Below are 25,117 nucleotides of genomic sequence, written 5' to 3'. Positions count from 1 at the left end.
TTCGGTGGGTTCAATTTCTTCCTCTTTTGTGCCCACAAAATTTTTGTTTGTGGTGGAACTACAGCCCAGGTGTGTGGGTATAATCCCTCCAGTTCTTTCTTCATTTTTCTCAAATTCTGCTCCATCTCATTTCTTCACCCAAAGCTCTCTCTCAGGTAAGGAGGCCCTGGGGCTGGTTTTCCTGTTTAGGTCCCTGGTGGTTTCTCATCCCTCCTTCTTCCTCCTTCCTTCATCTTATTTTATTCTTTTCCTTTTAAAAAATGATGTTTATTGAGTGTTTCTATTTACAAAAGCAATGCCGGATCCATATAGGGAACTTGGACATACAGAAGTTTCCCTAGGGGGCATCCCCCAGATCAAAATCACCCTTCCCAATGATAGAAAACCAGTATTTACTTTTTGGTTTTTAATTTATGTTTTTAAAAATATTTTATTTATTTATTTGACACACAGAGAAAGAGAGAGAGCACAAGCAGGGGGAGCAGCAGGCAGAGGGAGAGGGAGGCAGAGGGAGAGGGAGAAGCAGGCTCCCTGCTGAGCAGGGATCTCTGAGGAGATGCAGGGCTCAATCCCAGGACCCTGAGATCATGACTGAGCTGAAGGCAGATGCTTAAAGAACTGAGCCACCAGGCGCCCCTAACCTGCAGATTTTATTCAGGTTCTGCCAGTTTTTCCACTAAGGTCTCTTTTCTAACCCAAGATCCAATCCAAGATGCTCATTGCATTAGTATATACCTAATTTTTAAAAAGATTTTATTTATTTATTCATGAGAGACACACAGAGAGAGGCAGAGACAGGCAGATGGAGACGCAGGCTCCCTGCGAGGAGCTCAATGCAGGACTCGATTCCAGGACCCCAGGATCACGTCCTGGGCTGAAGGCAGGCACTCAACCGCTGAGCCACCCAGGCATCCCTGTATATACCTAATTAAAAAAAAAAAGTATATCCCACTGTGCGTACTATTTTGTAGTCTGATACGTTCATTGGTAATAATATATCATCAGTGTTTCCCCATCAATTAAAATTCTTCTATGTGGGGACTCCTGGCTGGCTCAGTTGATAGAGTATGTGGCTCTTGGCTTCGGGATTGTGAGTTCGAGCCCCATGTTGGATGTGGAGATTACCTAAAAATAAAATTTTTAAGGGCACCTGGGTGGTTCGGTCGGTTAAGCACCTGCCTTAGGCTCAGGTCATGATCTCAGAGTCCTGGGATGAGCCCTGAAACCTTGTCTGGCTTCCTGCTCAGCAGGGAGCCTGCTTCTCTCTCTCCTGCCCCTTCCCCTGCTAGTGCTCTCTCTCTTTCGAATAAATAAAATCTTTTTTTTTTTTAGATTTTATTTATTTATTCATGAGAGAGAGAGATAGAGAGAGAGGCAGAGACACAGGCAGAGGGAGAAGCAGGCTCCATCCATGCAGGGAGCCCGACGCAGGACTCAATCCCAGGACACCAGGATCACGCCCTGGGCCAAAGGCAGGCGCTGAACTGCCGAGCCACCCAGGGATCCCCTAAATAAAATCTTAAAAAAAAATAAAAATGAAATTCTTCTAAGTTATCACCATTATTAATGGTGGGATAATGTTCCATTATAGGGATTTGCCACAATTTGCTTCGCCGATGGCTTATTATGCTGCCGGTTAAGTTATATTCTAGTTTTTCACCCTTGTGAAGAATGATGAGATGAACACCTTATACATACTTCTGATACATATATCTCTGATTATTTTGCCACAAGAAAAATCTCATAAGTGGAATTACCATGTCCAAGGGACCCATCCCTCCCCCTTCCCAGTTCACAGCCTGGATGTGGCCCTGCTGGTGGCTTTTATGCTTAAACAGACCGCTCACCCCTCATCCAGAGGCAGGCAGGGGAAGAAGCGAAGAGGCCCTTAAGGGACCAGTCATTGGATGGTGGAGATGGCAGGAGGAGATGGGAACATCAAAGGGGAGCCAGATCCTTCTTGCCTTCTGAGCCCTCCTCCAGGCTAACCAGCCCCAGTTGGGTATCTTATCTCTGTAGGAAGAGGATAATGCTTGTTCTGAGCCCAGGGATAATGGGAAGGGGCTGGAGGTGGGGGCTGGGGCAGAAGCTACTAATGCACTTTTGCCAGCATCTTTGGTTTCTCCAATATCCAGCCAGACTATTAGCCGTTCCCCAAGGATGGCCTTGCTCCTCACGTCATCCCCCATTTCCTATAAATGGGAAGTGGCTAGGGAGCAGGCTGTGTGTGTGTGTGTGTGTGTGTGCGTGTGCACACGTGTGTCTATAGTGGGGGCAGAGAGGAAGGAAAGGGACATAGTGGTTTTCCTCTATTTTTTTTAAAGAGTTTATTTATTTATTCATGAGAGACAGAGAGAGAGAGAGAGAGAGAGAGAGAGGCAGAGACACAGGCAGAGGGAGAAGCAGGCTCCATGCAGGGGGCCCGATGCGGGACTCAATCCTGGGACTCCAGGATCACGCCCTGGACAGAAGGCAGGCGCTAAACCGCTGAGCCACCCAGGGATCCCGTGGTTTTCCTCTAGTAGACTTAATGGGGAACTGAGGTCTATAGAAGCCACTACTTGTGCAGAAGGACCAGCATTGTGACAAGTAGTAAGGGTGTCAGGACTTTCTCTAAGATTCTGAAGTCACTGGTGAGCCTCTGCCTTGTTTCTGGCACCCAGAGACTAAGGGTATGCGTGGGTGGGGAGGAGTCATTGGACTAAGGGATTGTCTCAGTTTCTTTCTTTCTTTTTTTTTTTTTTAAGATTTTATTTATTTGAGAGAGAAAGAGAGCACAGAGGGAGAGGGAGAAGCAGGCTCCCTGCTGAGCACAGACTGGTGATGTAGGGCTCCATCCCGGGACCCTGGGATCATGACATGGGCAGAAGGCAGATGCATAATCAACTAAGCCACCCATGCACCCCTCTCAGTTCCTTTATCCAAAATTGTACCCGTGTCTTGAGTTGTCATAGGGAAGGAATGAGCTAAGACACGGACAGCGTGTGGAGCAGTGGCTGGCACAATCAGTCATAGTTACTTATTGTTACCATGACACGGCTACACCAGTTGAGAAAGGAGGAAGCATCTTCATAGCAGACAGCCCTGCAGCACCCTGTGCTGGGCAGGCAGTCCCTGGAGAGGGCTTCCACCTGGCTTGGTGAAGAAGGGGCACCTGCACTTACCTGTTCAGGTGAGCAGACTGCTGAATAGGGTCCAGGAGCTCATACTTTGCTGTCTGCTCCTGGCTCTGACCCCTCCTCCCACTTTCCCAGGCCACAAGGCATCAGGCATGTCGGCTCCTGGCAAGAAGTCAAGGGGGCAGAGAGGGTTGCTACTCCTCTGAGGCAGGATGGGTCCCTCCTGCTCCCAGTGCTCTCTCCCAAGCCTGGAAAATGCCATCATCTACCGTCTCCCGCTCTAATTTTCCAGCTGACCTGGAATTCCTTCTGACTCCTGCCTTCCTTTGTGGGGCAGAGGGGACACCTGCTCAGGGACCCAGGACCGTACCTGTGGGCTACACAATGGGTATGCCAAAGGCTTGGGAAAGCCATTGGGGCTCTAGAGGGTCACCTGTTGCAGGAGTGAGGGCTGAGACAGTTTCCAAGTTAAACTTGTTTCGTGACTCAGAAAGTTCTCAACTTTGCTCTCTCCTGTGCCCTCTGGCCCACAGCTACCAGGGCTCCAATGTTCCTGTCTCCCTTCTCTACTTCCCTTTCTCCTTGGCCTCCCAGCTCGGGTGCCCTTAGAGATGACCTGCCCAACTCCTTCCAGCAGCCTAGGATGCGGATGCGGCTTGCTTCATGTCATGCCTGGTGGGTGACGGGGCCAGCACTGGGTCCCGGTGCCCCAGCGCCCAGTCCAGGTCCAGACCCAAGGATGTCCTCCCCTTCAAAGGCATCTTCCTGAGATGTTGTGGTATTCAAGTCAAGCATGCACATACACTGGATTTCTCTCCGCCCAAATAAGGCCCCTTGAGGGGAAAAAAGACCCAGCTGGGCCTCCCCCACCCCAAGGGCAGCCCGGGCCTGGGTTCTCCTTGTCCCACCTTTTGTCAGAGGCGTTCTGGAGACGCCGATCTGTTGGGGCCGTGCTCAGCGGCTGACAAAGGAGCGTTTCACTGGCAGCGCATCACTCCCTCTTCCCGACACACACCCTTAAGGAGACAAAACACTGAAATCCGGCCTTTAACTTCGGAGAGGGACGCAGTTGGCTGCAAGGAAGCTCTCTCTGTTGCAGAGGGGCGCGCACGGTGGGAGGAGTACCTGGGGGAGGACGGGACCGCGGCTCCCGGGCTGGTCGAGCAGCACGTGCCGGTCCGGGTCGCAGACTGGCTCCGGGGGGGGCGGCGCCCCGCGGGGCCGGGCAGCTCCGACCTAGGGGTCTCGGCGGCGGGCGGCGAGGGGCGGCGCAGGGCCCCGGTGATGACAGGGCAGCCGGGGAGCCACGCGGGGGCTGCCCGTGGGGGTCGCGGCTCCAGAGACGGCTCCGAGGCCCCCCGGGGACCCGCCCCGCCGCGGCCCGCGGCTCCGCGCCCGCAGCCCCGCCCCGCCCCGCCCCTCCGCAGCCCCAGCGCGCATGCTCCCTCCCCCCGCCGAGCCACCTGGAGATTTAAAAGCGGCGGCAGGCGCGCGGCGGGAGGAGGCGGGAGGCGGGAGGCGGGGGCGGGGGCGGGGGCGGGGGCCGGGCCCGGTGACAGCCGCACGCCTCGGCCAGGTAGGCGCGCGCCCCTCTCTCCGGGGGCCGCGGGGGGCGCCGCGGGGGCGGGTTCTGCGCCCCGCGCGACGCCGGGGGAGGTGGCGGGCCCCGGGCGCGCCCCGCGTCCAGCAGCGGGGTCCGCGCAGCGCCGAGGGCGGGAGCGCCGGGTGCCCCCGGGTCGGGCCGGGCCGGGCCGCGCGGCGGGGACCGGGGAGCGGGGAGCGGGGAGCGGGCCCTCCCGGGAGCCCCGGGCCGGGCCGCTCGCCCCGGTTGCAGCTCCGGCGTCAGAGTTTTCTTTGGAAAGTTGCATTTATTTTCTTCCCTTGTCTCGGCTTCACCGGAAAGGGACGGGATGAGTCACCGCGGCGCGCACAGTCCGGGGCTGGGGCTGGGGAGCCGGGAAAGGGGCCCGCGGCCGGGATGCGGGGATGCGGGGACGCGGGGATGCGGGGATGCGGGGATGCCGCGATGCCGCTCGCCGGGGCTGGGGTCCGGGTGGTCGGGGAGGGAAAGGGGAGCGAGCGCTCCCGGACGCGAGTCTCGGCGCGGGGCGCGGGGCGCGGGGCGCGGGGCGGGCAGTTGAGGCTGGCGGGCGCGGGTGTGTGGGTTCCTCCGCCCCCGGCTGCCCGCCTCGGCCGTCCTCCAGGGCAGGAGGGACAGCAGAGGCCCTTTCCTCCGCGCCTCCCGGGGCTCTCAGGTGGGGACGGTGGCCACGCGGAGACCTGCAGACAGGTGCGAGGAGGTGGTACCCGGGCATCCGCGGTGGCCTCCCGGGCTCTGCAGAGGCTTAGCAGCAGCGTGGCCTGCTGCACGAGCTCCCGGAAACCTGTGCCTTCCTCCGAGTGAGAGCCAGCCCTGCCCGTGGCCCGCTGTCCCCCTCAAGCACAAGAACCCCCCTGACTTGCTTCTGCCCTTGACCTCTGAATCAGCTTCCATCTTCCTCACGGACGCTCTTGCCTTGCTCAGCTTTTCCCCCTCCCCCGCGGGCCACTCCTGCCACCCTGCTTCCTCCTTTCTCCAGGGGCCAGAGTTGGGGTTAGGGAGGGGTTTGGCATGGTGGGTACCTGGTGAGGACTTGCCCTTCAGCTGTTACACAGACCTGATCCCAGTGGAGCGGACACTAAGAATAGCCCAGCTGCTGTTTTTCTGCCCTGCAGTCTGCAGGCGGGAATAGCCAGCGCGCCCAGGCCCAGAGTGACCCTTACTGGGCTCTTGGAAGCATTGCTCAGGGCTGGGGTGAGGCCCCCGGGGGCTTCTGGCCGCTTTCCTCCTGCACTTAGCGGATCTCCTTTCAGAACAATACAGAACTTGGTGTGGGCTCACCTGCTCAAGGCTTGGGAAGCAGACTGGCACATGGGGGGAGGGAGGGGGGGGCCCAGAGGTAAGGCTGGAAGGGAAGCCTGGGGAAAAGCATAGAGCAGCTTCTCCTAGGGAGTGAGTGCTGCGGTATTTGAGGTCACAGGCCCTTCTGTTGGATGGGTCCCATCCCCTCATTCCTTCCTTATCTCCTCCCCCCCAGGCCTGCCATGGAGCCAGGACTCTGTTTTTCTAGAAGTGCTCAGAAAAATGGAGCTTGAGTCAGCAGGATGAGTAGGAAGAGAAAAATACAGCTGTGGATGAATGTACAGCTGTGGACATACAGGCCCCAATTAGAGCATGTGTGTGGGGTGTGTGAGGGGAAGTTTTCCTGTGTAGTCATGGAGTGTGCCTTGAACTCCCCTGCCCCTCCTGGCTCTCTGGGGTATCCTGAAGGAGGAGGAGGAGCTGCACAGTGATTCTTGGTGACCCACTGGAGGTCTTAACAGACCACTAGGGAGTAGGAAGGATGGAGTGGAGGCCCCTCTCAGCCGGGGCAGGGCTCTGAAGGAACAAGGCGGAAAGATGGGGATGGTCTAAGGACTCTGAAGGTGAAATTAAGTACTAGCGTTTGGATGATTTGAGCCTGACAACACAACCTTATGGGTAAAAACCTAGATTGTCAGAAAGACAAGGTTTATATCTTGGATGCTCCGCTAGCTGTGGAATGTTGGGCAAGTTACTTAACCTCTTCAAAGCCTCTGTATATCTGGCTGCAAAATGGGGCTGATAGTAATAATGATAAAGTTGTAAAGACAGCCTTTTTTTTTTTAAGTTTATTTATTTAGGCTCTACACCCCATTTGGAGCTCAAACTCAGGACTCCGAGATCAAGACTTGTATGCTCTTCTGACCAAGCCAGACAGGTGCCCCATAGCTTTTTTTGTTTATGAAATATAAATAGCTGGTTGTATAAAATGTATACAATATGACAAATACAGAGCTTTATTAAATCACATATACAGAGCACTGGACTTTGTGCTTTAGGTAATAAATGGTCCTTCAACATTAGCTAACACTGTGTCTTTCCCCCCGGGGCCAGATGGGTAGCAGCACCTAGCCTGGGACTCTGTGCTTGGGGTCTGCTCTTGTTTCTTTGGGAGCAGGTTCTCCTGGACCTCCGGGAGCCTGTCTGACTAGCAAAGAGACTGGCCTCTGGCATCCAGGTGCCCTGATTTTAATCCCATTTCCTCTTGTGCAAGTAATTTCTCTGTGCTTCAAACTTCCTTCACTGTCAAAAGACGGTAACAGTACCGGCCTCACCGTATCATGAGGATTAAAGGAGCTGATATAGGTAAAGCTCCAAGCGCAGCAGGGGTGTGTAAAAAGAGCCTGATAAATGTCAGCTGCTGTTATTTGGTGACAATGGAGGCAATCTTTGCGGTTTATGCTTAGAAACCAGAGTCTCAGAGCAAGAGAATTAGACCGTATATAACTATATATAAACTGTGAATGACCTACTTGCTGTTGAACTTGTGGTCTAGGGCAAAGAACACACCAGGACTGGACATCCTGGTCTCTCCTCCGTCAGTACTGTGTGTGTGACTTGTTTTTTAATCAGTCCAGAAACCCCTGCCCTACCTGTCTCCTCAAGGTGGAAGAGAATACCAAGAGACAATGGAGATGAATATGTATCTTGAAAGATTAAGAGCTTTCTACGCAGAAGGGTTATTTGCTGTGATTTTTAGGGAAACTGTATGAGGCGGAGGGGGCATACTGAAGTTGGGGTTCTGCTCTGTCCTCCTCCCCCCCACCCCAGCCCTTGGGATGCATTGCTTTCTGATATCCAGAAGAAAAACCCAGCCTGGCTTTCTTTGAATAGTCATTGGCCCTGTTTGCTGGGCAGCAAGGACAGAGAGGCTGGACCAGTTGGTGCCAGGCCCAGCATCTCAAATGCTGATGCCACTTGACTCCCAGCAATAGAGCTGGAGTGTGGAGCTTTGTCTAGTGTATTAAGTGTCCCTGCTTGGGGGCGGGGGCTGACCGAGCCATCCCGGGATGGTCCTGATATCTGGCCAGAGCTTCCTATTTAATCCCTTTCCTACTATGAGGTCTGTGTTTCCTCCTCCAGGGAAGAGGTCCACAGTTTTGCCCCTGACCCTGAATGGCTTGTAAGGGCTTCTTGCTTCTGATGTTGGAGACAGGCCTACGTCACCTGTTGACTTTAGTGTCTGTAAAATGGAGAGGATGATATTCACCTTGCAATATTACAATGAGGATTAAATGAGATAGGTCTGTTTAACAAAGTGGCCTGCACAGACCAGGTGCTCAATACTTGTTTGTTCCCTTTCCCTTTGTTAATTCTGGAGATCGCTATCTCTGGGACGCAAGAAAGGGGCTGGAGACCAGCTCCTGGTCTAATGGCCCATAGTCCCTCAGTTACCAATTTCAGGTAGTTGCCCTCAGAAGCAGCCAGCCAGAGAAAAGTCCCTCCTTTCCCAATGCTCTTTGTCATGCTCCACCCCAAACCCTAAGTTTGAATATCCTTTGAGCTGGCAAGCAGTGTCCAAGCTGGAAGCACACAGCCCATCTTTGGGGATGTGGCAGTCTAGCTCCCCACTCCGGGGTCCTGCTGCTGGAAAAAGCTGAGCACCCAAATACCTTGAGTGGGGAGGTATTTGAATCCTGGGCAGGCTGGTCACGTTGTATCAGACAGGAATCCCGATTCAGCCTCACTTGGAAGGCCTTTGATTGAGCACTCCCCCTTCTAGGTCCTGGACAAGGACTGTGGTCCTTTGCTTTCCAGGAGCTGAAGGGCTAGTGGGGCGGGGGATGGGGAAGGAGACCAGAAGGACAACTGGCAGTTATCCAACCCTGAGGGCTGCCTGTTGAGGGCAGCAAGATTTGGAGGAAAGGGGGGATCCTTGATGGCTTGGATTCTAGGGGAGCTGTGGAAGAGATATGGGATTTGAACTGGACAGGGGTCAGGTGAATGGGGAGGCATCCCAAGGAAGTAATTGGAACATGGTGACTACTTTGGAAGGAAAATCAGGCCCGGTGCTGATAAATTCCCCCAGCTTGGGTCCAGAACTGAGATAGAAACGCATTGCCACAATTTGGGTCTGGTATTCTTTCTACCATACCTCACCAGGGAAGGGCCATAAGGAGAGGCAGGTGTGCGCAGAAGAGCCCGGCCCCAATGGCTGTGTTTTGCCCTTTTCTGCATGGTTCTGACCCACTCATCTTATGAGACTCCACAACATGGTTTCTTCCTCCAGGAAGCCCTGGGAGAGCTGTTGATGCCCTGCACCTTGGGCCCCCAACTCCAGCGACTTGTGTCTCAGCACTGCCACAAGGGGCCTTAGGCAGTTGTTTCTGTATCCCCAGCACCTTCACGGTGGGCTTGCAGGTAATTGGATCTCAGCAAGTGTTGGATGGGTGGGTGGGTGGGTGAGTGAGGGAGTTAGTTTTAGCGCTCTTTGACATTCCTTTGGGGGAGGATAGGTTGCATGCACTGAGGCATACTTCCTCCAAGGGTGGACAAACTCAGACTCTTTAATAAAAGAGTCCTTTTTTGGAGCCCCCTTGCACCCTGCTCGCCACTGAGTGGCTGCTGTTGAGACACGTTTCCGTAGGGCTAGGTCTGGCCCATAGCCCTGGGACGATAAATAGGACTGGTCACAGAACCTAGGATATCAGGGCTGAGAGGGCCTGAGAGACCGTTGAATTTGAGACTAGAGGTGGGACAGAGCAGAGTTAGGACCAGCGTCCTGGTCCTACTCCCAGCCTGGGGTTCTGCTCATCGGTAGATCTGCCCAAACCCCGCGTGCCCTGGCCTCTGGCCTCTGTGCTTCCACCTCCTAAGGGAAGCCAGTCTGCAGGAAGGGGGCAAGGGTCGGCTCTGCAGGATGGGGAGAGCTGCCCCATCTGGCTGGCTGGCAAAGTTCAAATTCACTAGGAGGGAGGCTCTTAGGTTTCACCTCGCAGGGGCTATAAGGGACTGAGTAGGCAGCAGGAGGAGGACACCTCTCAGGGGCCGGGAGGACTGTGCCAAGCTCCCTGTTCTCCCCGCCAGGGACCAAAGAGTTTCTTGGTATTGCTACCCCACTTTGTAGGGAAGCAATTGTTGTGGCCCAAATAGAGAAAGAATTTACCAATTTCTGCCAGGAACAGTCGAGCTGTAGGAGGGAGTAGGGAAGAGGGCAGCTCTGCCCCCAGATGTCTCGGTTACTTGGCTCAGTTTCAAGTGGCTGCTAACCGTTGGGCAGTGTGGCGGCAGGTAAAGGATGGGGTAAGTGCAGTTGGGGAGCCCCTCGCCACCTGGTTCCCTGTTCCTCTCTACAGTGGAAGGCTATGAGACACCCTCCCCAGTGCCATGTGGCTTGGCAGCGAGCACTTAGGAGGCACCTGTCTAAGGAGAGCACCATACCTGAGGCTGGGGCAGTGGGGGGCGGGTGGGTGTGAGAGCATTTAGCTGTACAGTTGTAAAGAACCTTAGACAGTGTGTGGACTAGTTCTCATTTTACACATGTGAGTCCCTGGTGTGTGTCAAATGGCCCGGCCAGGCTATACAGCAGCAAAAGTTGCTGAAAAGTAGACTTGTATGGTCCTGGTTCACAGTTCAGAGCACCCTGCAGCAGTTGAATTAGAGAGGAAGGTATGTCAGGTATCCAGCACATGCCAGACACCTTCTGGACAGTTAGCCAGTGTCAGCCACCCTGATTATTGTCCCTGGGGACGGGATCCACCCTTGTCTCATAACTGTGGGATGTTTGTTCCTCGTCTATCTGCCTTTGCAGCCTCAGCCAGCAGGCAGGTCTGATGCAGTGACCTCTCCTCACCTGTCGGAGCCAGCACCTGGGGAGGCATTTACATTCTTGGCATTCCTCTCGCCTCTGGGGGCTGAGAGGGGCGCTAGTGCCGGTGTGGGTGGCACGTGGGTGAGAGGGGAATGCTACTGGAGAAGAAAGGCGGCTAGTGGGCCCCCCTCTGACCTCTGGTGCTCCTGTTTGGGATTGAGAGAGCCCTCTGCCAGGTTTCTGGGCTGAGGAAGCCCAGACAGCTGAAGGAGGGGCTGCCGGGAACTTCCACGAGCTGTGTCTAGGAGGCGGATGGTATTCCTTTGTCTCCTCACCTGTCAAATGTGTGTACTCCTTGTACCCACCTCCTCGGGGTGGGAGGGATTGGGAGGGCAATTGGCACATGAGCCCAAATCAGGCTGACTGCATGCCAGGGTCCACCCTGCAGCACCGCCAGTGTTCAGAAGCTGGCGGTCCCTGGGGTAGAAGACAGCTCTAGGACGAAGAGTACGGTCGCCTTGGTTCCGAGGGCACTAGTCAAGGTGACCCAGTGTGGCCTTGGGTCGCCTCTGTTCTCAGAAAGGAAGTCTGGTTGTGGGAGGTCACTGTCCTGAGTCAGGTGTGTGTCCATGCAGCCTGTCACTCTGGAATGGCCAGGTGATCCCTTGGGAAGGTGCTTCACCTCAGCTTAGTCTGGCTGGGACTGACCAACCAAGGTGAGGGTCAGGCCAGCCCCAGGACTCCTGTCAACTGGATTGCAGAGGGGAGGGGAGATGAGATTGGGCTTGGGGACTGCCTGCCCGCCTGCTCATCCAGCCCCCTCCCCTTCCCCCAACCTCTGCGCATTTGTTTCCTTTCAGAAGCGGGGCTGGGGCTCTCCGACAGGGCAACAAAAGCAACTTTCCTCAAGCCACTGCCACCTGTTGGGTTTTCACACATTGGGGGTGAGTGGGGGGAGGGAGCCGCTCCCCTTTCCCAGTGTCTGCGGTGTGCCCCTTCTGCCCCCCCAGGGCCTGGGATTCTCTGTGCCGCCCCCAAAGACGGGGCTCAGGAGCCGGAGGGGGTGGGAGGCCTGCGGCAGCTGGAAGGGGAATTGAGTGGGAAGGGGCCGGGGCTGGCAGCCGGGAGAGAGTTTGATGGATTACTCTGCAGGCCGAGAGGTTTCTCCGTAATCCCCCATTGTGTCCCGGCCTGCAGCCCCCTCACTCCCTCTGACAAGCTGCTAAGCAGAAGGCTTCCAGTCCGAGGGAAGAAAAGGCAGCGCAGCGGGGCGATCTCCAAATCCCTGGCCTCTGGGCCCTGGGGGAGGCAGGAGCTAGGGAGCGAGACTGGGGTGGGGTGGAGCCCCCTCCCCTCCGTCCAGCCCTTCCTCCTGACAGTCCCTGGGGGTGAGGGGTTGCCTTCTGAGCAGACTTTCGGGGTGTCCGGGGGAGCCCTGCCTAACGTGGGCCCCGGGGGGTTTCTGCAGATCAGTGCCTTTTTTATAGGGTGGAGTTGGGGAGAGCAGACTCTCACTTCTGTGGAAGTTTGAGCCCCGAGAACCAAGGAGAACCAAAAACGGAATGTGGGTAGGAAGGCGCTGAACCCAGGCAGGGTCTCCTCCTGCGCCCCCCCCTCCCCAAGCTGCCCAGGTAGCCACTCCCACAGCACCGCATCCCTGACCTGGGGCTGAGATGGGAGTTACTGCCTCACAAGGATGCGCCTTTGCAGGCCTCCTGGCTGGCCAGCACTGCCTCTTTCTGGGGTACCCTAGGGCCCCGCGAGGGTAGAGCTCATTTCGAGAGTACAGTGTGCTGGCTTTCACCCGGTAAGGCCAAGGACATTTGTCCCCTGGAACTGAGGCAAGGGTTGGGTCACAGAGATGCGGGGCTGGTGAACCCCGGAACCTAGAGGGCCCGGAGAGCTCAGCTCGGATGGGATTCTAGGATCCAGTCCCGTGTGGAGGAATGGGGGTCCCCCCGTCCCTGCAGCCTTGTAGCCTCCACCTGGGCTTCTCCCTCTCCCCTTACTGGCCTGTGGCCTGATAGGTGTCGACAGCCCAGGAGATGGGGGGGCTGCTGGGGAGACAGGCCGGAGGGCCTCCACCCCTTTCTGTAGCTGAGTCACTGTTGCAGGAGGGAGCCCCCCACCCCGTTGCCTTCTCCGCAGGAGGGGCTGCCTGGGGGCTGTGAAGGGTAGAGGAGCGTGTGAGAAAGCTGGGCCTCTTTGTGAGCGTGGAGGGAGGACGGGGGTCGCCGAGCTGCTGGGGTCAGGGTGGGGGCCCCGCGTTTGATGTGCCTGGGCGGGGTAGGGGGACGAGGCCTGCATAAAGAGGCCATAGAATTGCTGCCTGACACTGGCCCGAGGCGGGGCTGCCCCCAGCCGGCTGCTCTGGCCTCTGTCTGTCAGCGCAGGGAATCCGCTCCCTCTAGCTCCACCTCAGTCGTCAGGGTGGCAGGAGCCCCTTTGAAAGCCCTCAAAGGCCTCTTTATGCGTCCCTCTGACCCTCCTTTCCCGCAGGGAGCGACCGGGAGTGGGCTCTGCTTCTCCTCCCACCTCCTCACTCTGTCTTTTGAATTTTGGAGAAAGTTCAGGCCAAGTTTGCTCTGGCTGCTTGGTTTCATTTCCCCACGCTTGCCCGTGGCCTAACCCCGCGTGGGGTGTTCCAGCCCGAGAGGCCGTGCTGCAGTGCCCCCCCCCCAGCCCCTGCCAGCTTTGAAACTTTAGAGGGGTTGCCTCCTTGGTGGGGGGGTCTGGCCAGGGTTCCCTCGGTGTGGGTGGGGATGGGGTGTCCTCAGGGCTCACACCGCCCACCCCCAAGCTGCTTTCAGCGCTGTGTTCTTTGGGTAAATGTTTCCCAGGCCCCTCATGATGGGGTGGGTGCCAGAGGGTTGCTCGTTGGGTCTCCTGCTACGTGGGGCTGGGCTCACTGACTGGCCCAGCCTGGGTGCTTGGGTTCTGCTCCCCCAGGGATGAGGAAAGGTGGCTTGGGGCAGAGCTCCACGGGGGTTCCTGGAGGTCTTGGGTTTCTTCCAACCTTTGTGCTGTCCTGTCATTGGAGGACAGATGCTTGGAGCTTGAGAGAGACTCATCCTCCCTGAAGGCTGCTGTTCCTTCCAGGAGGTCAGGCCACACTCCCCTTTTGGTACCTTCACCTCTCTCCTCTTCCCGCCTCCTCCCTACCAGGTGAGCCCTGGGAGGCAGCTCTTCTGGTTGATCTTCTGTTTGCCAGACAGGCAGAGTGCTCCAGGAACAGTGGACAGGATTTGAGTCAGAAACACCTCTGACACCGCAGGGTGTTGGGGAGAATTGAACTCTGTCTCCCCACTGTGTTCCTGAGGAAGACAGGGGAGTGCCCCAAACAGGGTGCCAGCAGTCAGCTTTGGTGGGAAGCGTGTCCCTGGGCTGCAGGGGGGAGTGATAGCCAGGAAAGTGGTTCTGTTCTCCTACCTCCTGGAGCCTGGGCACGAGCCTGGGCAGGGCCTGAGCTTCACGATCGTGCCCTGGGGGGATGGCAGGTGGCTGGTTAGCACCATGGGAGTCCTTTGTGGCTCCTTCCACACCAAGGACCCTGGAGTGGGGCTGACGTGGGTGAGCCTGGGGCTCTGAGGAACGTCCTGGGTGGGGGGAATCATTGGAAGGGAGAATATTCTTATGGGCTTGGAATTCCTTAGGCAGTTCTGCGCTGAGAAGAATAAGCTCTAGGGGTGGCAAGGGTGCCCTAGTCCTTGGGGCACAGTGCAAGTCAAAAGAGGGAAGATGGGCTTTGCAGCCTAAGAACAGAGGGGTGCTGGGCTGGGCTCACTTCCTACCCTACTCCTTTCAAAGACTTCTTCTCCTGGCCTGGCACCCAGCCCCCCCTTACCTGGTGAAGAGGAGGAGAATGCAGGCCAGAGGAGGGAGAGGCAGGCAGCTAATGAGCTATCTGCACTGAGGGAGGATGGAGGGAAATTCCCCTCTTCACCTCCTTTCGTCTTTTTTAAAAATTTTATTTATTTATTCATGAGAGACAGAGAGGGGGGTGGGCAGAGATACAGGCAGAGGGAGAAGCAGGCCCCACGCAGGGAGCCTGATGCAGGACTCGATCCCAGGTCCCCAGGATTACATCCTGGGCCGTAGGCGGCACCAAGCCACCCGGGCTGCCCTTTTTTTTTTAAGATTTTATTTATTTATTCATGAGAGACGTGCAGAGAGAGAGAGGCAGAGACACAGGCAGAGGGAGAAGGAGGTTCCCTGCATGGAGCCCCCTGTGGGACTACATCCCCGGATTCTAGGATCATGCCCTGGGCCGAAGGCAGGCACTAAACCGCTGAGCCACCCAGGGATCCCCTCCTTTTGTCTTTTTGTCTTTCTCTCCTGTGGGCTAAGGAGGGTGTCCTGCCTCTTCCTGGGAGCATGGGGCTGGGTCAGGGAAGGGAAGAGGGCAGGTGGGGTGATTAGTCTTTTGCGCAGAGCTGCAATTCACTTTGAACAACAGGGAGCAGCGAGGGCTTGGGAATGGGGGCAGGATGTGGGTGAGTCAGGGTCTGACAGTCTGTTTGCTCAGGGAGGACCTGGTCCCTTAACCCACAGCAGATGAGTGTCCAGGGCCTCCCCAGACCAAGAGTGGGGAGGAGAGTGGGCTGGAAGCCTTTTGACCCAGAGCCCCTCCCTCTGGGCTGGAGACCACCACCCCCTCTTGGTCTGTGTGCTATCTCCTGCCTTCCTTGTGGGGGGGATGCAGTGACAGGGAAGGAGCTTGGCTCAGAACTGCCCAACTAGGGCTGACCTGCGGCCCCCTCCCAGCCCCTTTGGGGACCCCGGGGGTCAGTATGTTACCCTCCTCCCCATGGCACCCCCATAGGAATTCATGCCCCTTCCCAAAGTGGATGGCCTGGGTCTCAGCAGAACTTTGGGGAGGAGGCTGCTGGTTGCCCAGCCTTCCGTCCTGGTCTGCCAGCTGCAAAGCCTAGGAAAGCGGTTAAGGGACACGCGCATCTTACCTGGGATTGATGGCCATCTGGTTTTTCTGCAGCGTATTTCAGAAGGCACCTACCACGTGCTTCTAAGCACACAAGGCCCTGGGCGCCCGAGTGTTATTTGAAGAGATAAAAGAAGTTGAAGTGGCAGATGATGAGATGCTGAGATTGGACGGGAATGAATGAGGGCTGACGGTGCCCCACTCCGGTGGGGGAGGGGCCGGGGCAGGACTAAGGGGCTGAACGCTAGCTGGGAGCCGGGCCCTTCCCCTTCCCGGGAACAGTGCCCTTCCACGGGAGCCGGGCCCTTCCACGGGAGCGGTGCTCTCCACGGAGCGGTGCCCTTCCACGGGAGCGGTGCTCTTCCACAGTGTTTATGAGAGTGAATCAGTGAGGCAGGGGAAGGCACTCTGAGCTCCACAGGAAGTTCTGTTCCCACCTCTTTGGGGTGAATGACAAGTCAGGGGACTTTCACCTTTTCTCATGAAGGCCCACCTTCTATACTCCTCTTCATGACTGACTTGATTATCCCTCTTTTGTGGTCACTCCTAAACAGAGCAGACTGCATTGGGGACTGTTGTCAGGAAGCAAGACCTGGATGCCAATTGCCTGGGGGTGGGGGGCACGGGGTGGGTCTCTATGCATGGGCCGGCCTAGCAGGAAGGGCTGCGTGGACTTCTCTGCTGAGAGCAGAAAGAGGCTGCTGGGAAAGTGGTAGGGCATCCTGCCAGTGCTGGGTCACTGGTGTCATTATGGTTGCCACCAGGTGGTGCGGTTTCATGCCCCTGTGAGGTCAGGACCTGGGAACAGGCCCCATGTCCCCTGACAGTTGGGCGCTACATGTGGGAATGTTTCTTCCCCACCAATGTTGAGCACGGAGAGAAACTCCAGGGAGAGGTTTACAGGCCTAGGTTCCTCCAGGGGAGCCCTCTTCAAGTGGTTTCAATGACAGGTTAAAACCCAGCCCAGCAAACCACGGCCTCTCCTCCCTTCCCCCTTGTCCTCGTCCTCGGGGGCTCCAGTTATGGTGCAACGTGGCTTGTGGCCAGGCAGTGCGGAATAGGAAGTGCTACTCCTAACAAAGGGGGATTGAACAGCCCAGCTTTGGGAAGTGGAGAGAGAAAAGCAAACAAACCAGGCCTGGCAGAGGGTCTCTCCAGAGGCACCTTGATAACAGAGCCTGGGGAAACTGGGAATTCAGTTGGTTTGATTTTTTTGTTTTTTTCCTTTTTTCCATACCAGCAGGCAAGAGCAATGGCAAAGATATTCCAAAACAGAAAAAAACTGACATCTCTTTGGCTCTGGAGTATGCTGAGGTTTAAAAATCATATTTACCTTATTAGTTATGTCAGCCTTAGGCTAATATTAACATGCATTTCCTGATTGGCAGTAGGGGGTGGCACAGCCACACCGTCAGCCTGGGAGTGAACAGGACTCAGGGAACTAAGAGCAAATCCTGGATGCCTGGTTCCCAGGATTTAACACTCTGTGTTGGATTGTCCCTGGCCTTTTAGGATCTGAGTGATGAGCTATGTCCCCGCCAAGACACCCCATGGCAACAGGCATTTAGCATGGGCTGAGGCGCTGGACCTGCACAGAAGGCTGGCAGAAATGGGCCGGTGGCTGAGGCCGGGACAGTCGGTGGCAGCAAGGAAGAGAGGCCTGGGCGTCTGGAGCAGGGCTGAGACACAGCAGTGGCGGAGTGTGTGAAGGGGCCGGAGCCTACCCTGCCTGGCCTACCATGGTCCAGAGGCTGTGGGCCAGCCGCCTGCTGCGGCATCGGAAAGCCCAGCTCTTGCTGGTCAACCTGCTGACCTTCGGCCTGGAGGTGTGCCTGGCTGCAGGTATCACCTACGTGCCACCTTTGCTGCTGGAAGTGGGGGTAGAAGAGAAGTTCATGACCATGGTGCTAGGTGAGTCGCCACACCTTCCTAACCTCCTGTTCCAGATACAGGACACCCAGGAAGCAGGGCAACAGTGCCTCTGCCCAAAGAAGGAGAGGTAGCTGCCTGCTGGTCCTGAGCCTATGGAGCCAGTGGGTGGGTGGGCAGGCATTGCTGGGGAGAGGGGTGACAGTGGGGTGACGTGGGCTGGGGTCGGGGGCAATGGGAAAAGAGCCTGGGGGCATTCCATGGTCACAATACCCCGGGCCCCTACACAATACCTGGCGCATAGGAGACACTGCTCTTCACCACTGCCTTTTCTAATTTATATCTGTTACGCATTTAATCCTTACAACAAACTTTGAGGTCCCCCATTTCACAGAGGAGGTAATGGAGGCTGAGACGTGGTTGGGTGACTTAGCCAGGCCAGAAGGCTGGCTACTGATTAGTAGGATCAGGGTCTCCCAGCTGGGGCTCTTTCTTACCCCTAGAGCACGGGCTGGGCTCTTGACTGCAGAGCCCAGCCCGTGTTTTGCAAAAGCCATAGAAGGCAAATGGTCACCATGGGGTGGCTCCTGGGATCATGGGCTCTGGAGTCAGACTCCCTTTGGAAACTACCCCTCTTGCCCCACCTCAGTGCCTGTGCAGTTGTTCTGGGCATCAGTTCACCCATCTGAATGCAGATGGGGCATTAGTGATCCTAGCTGCAAGGACTAAACTAGAGTGTGTGAGACAAACTCCGCAGTATGTCCAGCACCGAAGGCCTTGCCTGTGACAGGATCGTGATCATTTCCATCCTTCCCCAGGAGGTTGGTCCCCTTCCCCACAGCCCCTTGGGGCCCCAGCCTCTGGCTCATCACTCCTTGTCCTTCCTGCAGGCATCGGTCCAGTGCTGGGCCTTGTCTCGGTCCCACTCCTGGGCTCAGCCAGTGACCACTGGCGTGGGCGCTATGGTCGCCGGAGGCCCTTCATCTGGGCGCTGTCCCTGGGCGTCCTGCTGAGCCTCTTCCTCATCCCGAGGGCCGGCTGGCTGGCGGGGCTGCTGTGCCCAGATACCAGGCCCCTGGAGCTGGCGCTGCTGATCCTGGGTGTGGGGCTGCTGGACTTCTGTGGCCAGGTATGCTTCACTCCGCTGGAGGCCCTGCTCTCTGACCTCTTCCGGGACCCAGACCACTGCCGCCAGGCCTTCTCCGTCTATGCCTTCATGATCAGCCTTGGGGGCTGCCTGGGCTACCTTCTGCCGGCCATCGACTGGGACACCAGCGCCCTGGCCCCCTACCTGGGCACTCAGGAGGAGTGCCTCTTTGGCCTGCTCACCCTCATCTTCCTCACCTGCGTGACAGCCACGCTGTTTGTGGCCGAGGAGGCAGCGCTGGGTCCGACCGAGCCCACGGAGGGGCTGGCGGTCCCCCCAGTGCCACACTGCTGCCCCTGCCATGCCCGCCCGGCTTTCCGGAACCTGGGTGCCCTGTTTCCCCGGCTGCACCAGCTGTGTTGCCGTGTGCCCCGCACCCTGCGCAGACTCTTTGTGGCCGAGCTGTGCAGCTGGATGGCATTCATGACCTTCACGCTCTTCTACACGGACTTTGTGGGCGAGGGGCTGTACCAGGGTGTGCCCAGGGCCGAGCCGGGGACCGAGGCCCGGAGACACTATGATGAGGGTAAGGCTGCAGCGCTGGAGGGCAGGGAGGAGGCTGCGGGGGAGATCCCTCCAGCCCAGGGGAGGCCTGCAGTTGGGGTGGGCTGGTAGCTGTGCCTGGGCTCAGGTCTGTGCACAAGGTCCCCAGGGTGCCGGGCCGCTCTGCCTGCCGTAGCCATAGCACCTGGGGCGGCTGCAGGGCGTTTTCTCAGAGTCATTGCCCCAGTTTGACAGAAAAAGGCGAAGCTTCGGAAGCTTCGGTCAGGTCCAGGGGGGTAGAGGAGCTGAGGCCGGGTGTCAGGTCCGCCTGGCCGAGCTTCAGTGCGCCTGCTGCTCTCCCCCCGTTGACTTTCCGCGGTCCCTGGCCCCAGATCTTCCCTCGGGCGCACGGGGCGGGCCTGGAGCCGAGGGCGGCCCTCTGTGTTTCCCCTCACCCCCTTGGTGGCTGAGCACCGGCTGAGGCCCCCCACACCCTGAGAATACCTTCCTCCGTCCTTAGCCCAAGGCTTGGCCGTTAGAGCACAGGCTCGGGTTGCTAAGGGCGAGGGGGTGTGCACGGCGGGAACCAGCCCGGTTGGGTTCGCAGCAGGTGCAGCTGGCAGGTGCCCACGCCGAGCCTTTCCCAGGCTGCACGGCCTCCTCCTGCTGGGCCTGACTCCCTCCTCTGCCCCACCCGCAGGGGTCCGGATGGGCAGCCTGGGGCTGTTCCTGCAGTGCGCTGTCTCCCTGCTCTTCTCTCTGGTCATGGACCGGCTGGTGCAGCGATTCGGCACCCGGGCCGTCTATCTGGCCAGCGTGGTGGCCTTCCCCGTGGCTGCCGGCACCATGTGCCTGTCGCGCAGCGTGGCCGTGGTGACCGCCTCGGCCGCCCTCACCGGGTTCACCTTCTCCGCCCTGCAGATCCTGCCCTACACGCTGGCGTCCCTCTACCACCGCGAGAAGCAGGTACTCGGTACCCGGTACTCGGTACTCGGTACTCGTCCGGCCGCTGGGTGGAGCGGGGCGGAGGGCAGACGCGGCAGCCCAGGCCCCGGCCGGCCCCAGCCGCTGGCCAGTCCTTGGACTGGAGAGGAAGCCCGCGTAGCCCAGGGCCGGAGACGTGGGCTGCGGAAGGAGGCTGTAGATTAGATTCTGGGAATGACTTCCTGGTGTCAGGACTCTAGAGCGCTTGAGAGGATGATTGCAGGAAACGCGCGATCCTTCCTTGGGTATCCTGAAGAGGAAGGCCAGGGGAGGCCCGCAGTCGGGCTGGGTTGCCCTGTGTTGCTCTACAGGCCGAGGCAGGGGCTGCGTGCGTCGCATGACCTCTGGCACCTAGCCTCAGCAGCCCCAGTGGGGGTGGTTTGGTGTCGGCAGCAGCCCTCTGTTCAGGGAGGGGCATTGCTCTGACCCCTGCCCTGCCTTGGTCTCCAAGATGGGGAAGGCTCCACACTGCCCCTTCTCTTTCTGGTTTATCTTCTTTTTCTACCTAATTCTCTCTTTTCTTTTCCTGCCTCACATCTTTGTCTCCGTCCCCTTCCCCTGCCCCCACGGTGGATCTCTGAGCCTGGCATACCTGACACCGCTCTCCTGGCTGCTGTAAGTTGGGGGGCCTCCTTCCTGCTTGGCCCCACACTAACCAGCTCCTCCAGGGGCCCTGTTCCATGGGAAGTCTCCTGACCAAAGCTGTGTGGTCACCTGCGTCCCCTCCACTGGCCTCAGCCAGCTACAACCCTGGCTGCAGAGCTCTGCCCAGTGGGTAAGAAGCTGGGGTGTCCTGAGGGAGGAGATGCAGGCCTGCCCTCATGGAGCTTCCGGATCATAGGAAAGATGTATGTCTGCCCCTTGTAGGACATGAATGATGTAGCAGAGATATGCCTAGCTAGGAAGGTGGTTAATTGAATAGGTAGCTGCAGGGGTGGGGTGTGTGGAGGGAGAGGCCAGGATTTTGGTTGGGGTGGCCTGGTCCCTGAGATCCCTGTCAGCCCACTGATAACCTTCGTCAGCTTCTATTCTTCTGCCGTCCCAGTTGGGGGCTGGGGCCTGGGGGCTGGTGTCTGGAGGCCAGGCTGGGTCATATAGACTCGTGCCAGGGAACATGCTGGGGCTGGTCCTCCCCTCCGACAGAGGAGCATGTGTATCCCTAGGGGCCTCTTGAGGCTCCAGCCTCACTGGTCTTTCCGGGGGTGGCAGGCAGGGAGGACAGGTCCCATAGGCCCATTCCAAGCAGCAGTTGATGGCACCCTTGGCCCTATACACTGTCTGTACTTGCCTTGCCTCCTGGCTGTACCAAGAGCTGTCGGCTTCCCTTTTGAGCTCTGCCATGGGTCCTGGCTCTAGTGCAGCAAACTCGAGAATCTTTCTGTGTAAGGCACTAGCTGGCCCAGGGACAGTGGGGGATGAATTCTGGCCCCGTCCTTAAGCAGGAGGTTCTGGGCAGGGGCAGGCTACCCTGGTCTAAGGCGCACGGTGCATAGGAAGAAGGGCTTCAGCATTAGCATGGCTGGGCGATAGGAGTCTGGGAGATTCCTCTTGTTCCTCTTGTCCTGCAGGCTGAGTCTGCTGGACCTTCCCTGCCCTCATCTGGGACCAGGGACCTCACAGTAGGCCTGGGACCCCGTAGGAGCAGAGCCTCTCTCTGCGAGGTCGAGAAGGATTTCCCAAGGCAGAATGGTGGGGGGCAGGAAGTAGGAGGCTTAGGAGAGCCTGTGTGTGGGTTCAGGTCACCGGGGGCCCCGCCTTTGGGTTTTGTTCCTCTGTTCTGACACGTCTCTCTCACCTCTCCTCATTCTGGCTTTTTTCTTTACCCTGGGGTCCTGTTCCTGTTCTCTTTCTGACTTGTAGTAGGAGCTTGCCTGCCACTTCTGGTTCCAGGAGAGGCTAGAGGAGATCTAGACTCTTGGTTTCAGATTTGTCCCCTCCTCATGCCCTGCCCCTGCGGAGAGTCCTAACTAGACCAAGGAGGGTCTGCTTGGCTTTCTTGGCTTTCACCTGCTGCACAGGTGTCATTAAGGCCGGTTGCCTGGTTTCTCCCAAGCCGGGATCTGTTCTCGGAGCTGGGATCCTAATGCTTGGGTACCTACCTATCCTTGTTGCCATTTTTCTGCCCCATTCCCCAGGTTTTCCTGCCCAAATACCGAGGAGATGCTGGAAGCAGTGCCAGCGAGGACAGCCTGATGACCAGCTTTCCATCGGGCCCCAAGACCGGATCGCCCTTCCCCAATGGACACATGGGTGCTGGAGGCAGCAGCCTCCTCCCACCTCCACCTGTGCTGTGCGGGGCCTCTGCCTGCGATGTCTCCATGCGTGTGGTGGTGGGCGAGCCGCCCGAGGCCAGAGGCATTCCGGGCCGGGGCATCTGCCTGGACCTTGCCATCCTGGACAGTGCCTTCCTGCTGTCCCAGGTGGCTCCGTCCTTGTTTATGGGCTCCATTGTTCAGCTCAGCCAGTCTGTCACTGCCTACATGGTGTCGGCTGCGGGCCTTGGTTTGGTGGCCATTTATTTTGCTACACAGGTAGTGTTTGACAAGAGCGACTTGGCCAAATACTCAGTGTAGAGTACTTCTGACCCGCTGAGGACGGGCCTGCCTCCCTGGGTCCTGGCCTCCCCCTCCCCCCGGCAGTGCATCCCCAGGTAGCCTCCTAGGGTCAGGCCCGCACCCCTGCTCCCCCTCTGCCAGGGTCTGTTGCTGCCAATGTGGCATGGCTCTCTGCTGCCACCCCGTGGTGACAAGGTGCCGAGTGGCACAGGTGGGGGCCTGGGGCTTCCCTGTCTTCAGGGCTGGCTGAGTGTTGGTCCGCACAGGCTTCAGTCTGGACTTCTACAGGCAGGCCAGAGGGTGGGGCCTTTCACTGGCTCCTGCACTGGAATGCAAGACTCTAGGGGGATTACCCAGGCCCTTAAGGCTCACAGCCAGTGTCAAGACATACCCAGTGAAGGGATTTGGAGAGCTGAGTAAACCACCTGGTCTCTCCCCTCCAAACCCCTTATCCCTTAGATTCCCTCCATGTTGCTCTTGCGTGGAAGTTTCTAGTGTGAAATTCCTCTGCAGGATGTGAGAAGGAAGTTATTTGTGGGTAAAAGTCTGGTGGGGAGAAAGGAAGCCACCTGGCTGCTTAGCACTGCCTTTCTACTCTTCCCCCACTGCCACATTTTATCAGGACGTGGCTTGTTGGCTCCTGTGTTGCCATCATAGGGACACAGGCCTTTAAATATTTAACTTATTTATTTAACTAAGTAGAGAGGAATCAATTCCCAGCTCTGCCATCTTGGTTTCTGAGAGGTGATTTCCCCAATGGGCCTGAGAGATGGCTGGTTTATTAGGCTGAGCATTGCCAGAATTGTCTTCCCCTGGGTGATTGGTCTAACCTCAGAATGCCTAACCCAGGAACTTGGAAGCCCTGTTTAACTCAGTGGATATCCCAAATCTCGTTACTCAAGGCTGGGGGGAGCTGGGGACATAGGTGGAGGTGGGGCTCCAGGTCTCAGCTGCCTCCCTAGCCTCCTCTCCCCTCTTGGCTCAGCCTGCCTCCCACCCTCTACTCCCCTCTGCTCTCTCTTAGGGCTTGGCTGATGAAGGAGCCGCCCACCCCTTTCCCCCACTGGCTCCACACCCCTCTTTTGGGCTGTTGCAGGACCAGACACACAGAGCGTGGCTCTGGCTCAAGCTTTTATTCGTCTCAGCCCCCAGGGCATATCTGTGCTTGGGGAATCTCGCACAGAAACTCAGGAGTACCCCCTGCCTAGGCTAAGGAGGTCTTATCTCTTGGGGGTTTAAGTGCCGTTTGCAATAATGTTATGTCTTATTTATTTAGTGGAGTAAATATTTTATACTGTATGTGAGCAATCAGAGTATAATGTTTATGGTGATGAAATTAAAGGCTTCTTATATGTTTCACTGCCCTGTGTTTCTCTTTCCTGAGAGGGAAGGCCCAGATCTCTCAACCTAACCTATCCCTTAGCTTCCTTCTCAGTAAGGATCCTGTCTGGGCAGCCTCAGTTCCCAGGATCACCAGCAGATGGGGCCATAGACCAGTACTCGTCCAACGCCTGGGGCTGGGCTTGGATGTGCCACCCCTTGGATTGGAAGGGTTTGTTTGAGAATTGGGGCGAGGTCAGGCAAGACACAATGCTGGGGAGTGGGGACATTTTACTTCTCAAAGGACTCACAACGTGGCCAAAGAAATGGAACAAGCCCCCTCTATCAATAACAGCTATAGGAAGTAGAAAGGAAACTGGCAGGTGCCAGCGAGGATTTCAACATCACCGAGCCTTGGTTCCTATCTACTTCACCCTTCCTGCCAGGCTTAGGTTAGATTCAGAGTCTTCGCTGCCATGCCACCTCCCTCCCCCTTCCACACTTGGCTGGCCTTCCTGTTCCCAGTTCTGGTGTGTATAGTTAACACCTTGTGCAAGGACCAGCTTTATTGGGGGTGCCTGACTGGCTCGGTGGTTCCAGCATGTGACTCTTGATCTTGCGGTTGAGAGTTTGAGCCTCACAGTGGGTGCAGAGATTACTTAATTTTATTTCTTTTAGATATTTATTTATTGAAAATTTTATTTATTTATTCATGAGAGACACAGAGAGAGAGGCAGAGACACAGGCAGAGGGAGAAGCAGGCTCCCTGCGGGGAGCCCAATGTGGGACTTGATTCCAAGACCCTGGGATCACGCCCTGGGCCGAAGGCACTTAACCGCTGAGCCACCCATGCATCCCTAATTTTTTTTTTAAAAGGGACTAGCTTTATTTACTTTTAAGATGTTCTATATTCTAAATAAATAAAATCTTTCAAAAAGGAGGGGTGGTGCCTGGTGGCTCAGTCAGCTGGACATCTGACTTCAGCTCAGGTAAGGATCTCAGGGTCCTGGGATGGAGTCAGGCTCCCTGCCCCGGGGTGGGCGGGGGGG

The 25,117-nt window shown here is 57.1% G+C and overlaps 1 protein-coding gene and 1 long non-coding RNA gene across 10 annotated transcripts; one reads left to right on the top strand and one right to left on the bottom strand.

The window, feature by feature from the left end:
• Nucleotides 1-736: 736 nt before the first annotated feature.
• Nucleotides 737-4,508, bottom strand: LOC112643213 (uncharacterized). 3 transcript variants are annotated; one of them, XR_003125714.3, is made up of 5 exons: nt 4,245-4,508; nt 4,028-4,152; nt 3,165-3,281; nt 1,848-2,013; nt 737-924 (listed from the first exon to the last, which is right to left on the bottom strand). It is a non-coding gene; the product is annotated as an uncharacterized LOC112643213 (long non-coding RNA). The 3 variants fall into 3 exon arrangements; XR_003125712.3 differs by having other exon boundaries at nt 4,028-4,135; nt 4,245-4,506; XR_004812690.2 differs by lacking the exon at nt 737-924 and adding an exon at nt 931-1,125 and having other exon boundaries at nt 4,028-4,135.
• A 122-nt stretch (nt 4,509-4,630) lies between these two features.
• On the top strand, nt 4,631-24,107 carry SLC45A3 (solute carrier family 45 member 3). Of its 7 annotated transcripts, XM_035711058.2 has the most exons (8): nt 4,634-4,695; nt 6,809-6,898; nt 9,251-9,381; nt 11,632-11,715; nt 17,223-17,621; nt 18,470-19,252; nt 19,910-20,175; nt 22,329-24,107. In XM_035711058.2, exons 5-8 carry the CDS (start codon nt 17,450-17,452, stop codon nt 22,764-22,766), a joined length of 1,659 nt encoding a protein of 552 aa, XP_035566951.1. In that variant the 5' UTR covers nt 4,634-4,695; nt 6,809-6,898; nt 9,251-9,381; nt 11,632-11,715; nt 17,223-17,449; the 3' UTR covers nt 22,767-24,107. The 7 variants fall into 7 exon arrangements, with proteins under 7 accessions (XP_025276880.1, XP_035566951.1, XP_025276886.1 ...); XM_025421101.3 differs by lacking the exon at nt 11,632-11,715 and having other exon boundaries at nt 20,131-20,175; XM_025421097.3 differs by lacking the exon at nt 11,632-11,715.
• Nucleotides 24,108-25,117: the final 1,010 nt, after the last annotated feature.

Source organism: Canis lupus, chromosome 38 (assembly GCF_003254725.2).
Source record: "Canis lupus dingo isolate Sandy chromosome 38, ASM325472v2, whole genome shotgun sequence".
NCBI classification, from domain to species: domain Eukaryota; kingdom Metazoa; phylum Chordata; class Mammalia; order Carnivora; family Canidae; genus Canis; species Canis lupus.
Note: the sequence above shows the minus strand (reverse complement) of the source record. Positions and strands in the feature narration are given on the sequence as shown.

Bases quoted from the DNA above. Each gene is read 5' to 3' on its own strand.
- SLC45A3 (XM_025421095.3), top strand. From the start codon at position 17,450: ATGGTCCAGAGGCTGTGGGCCAGCCGCCTGCTGCGGCATCGGAAAGCC. The intron at 17,622-18,469 runs GTGAGTCGCCAC...TCCTTCCTGCAG, and splicing joins GTTCATGACCATGGTGCTAG to GCATCGGTCCAGTGCTGGGC. The intron at 19,253-19,909 runs GTAAGGCTGCAG...CCCCACCCGCAG, and splicing joins CCGGAGACACTATGATGAGG to GGGTCCGGATGGGCAGCCTG.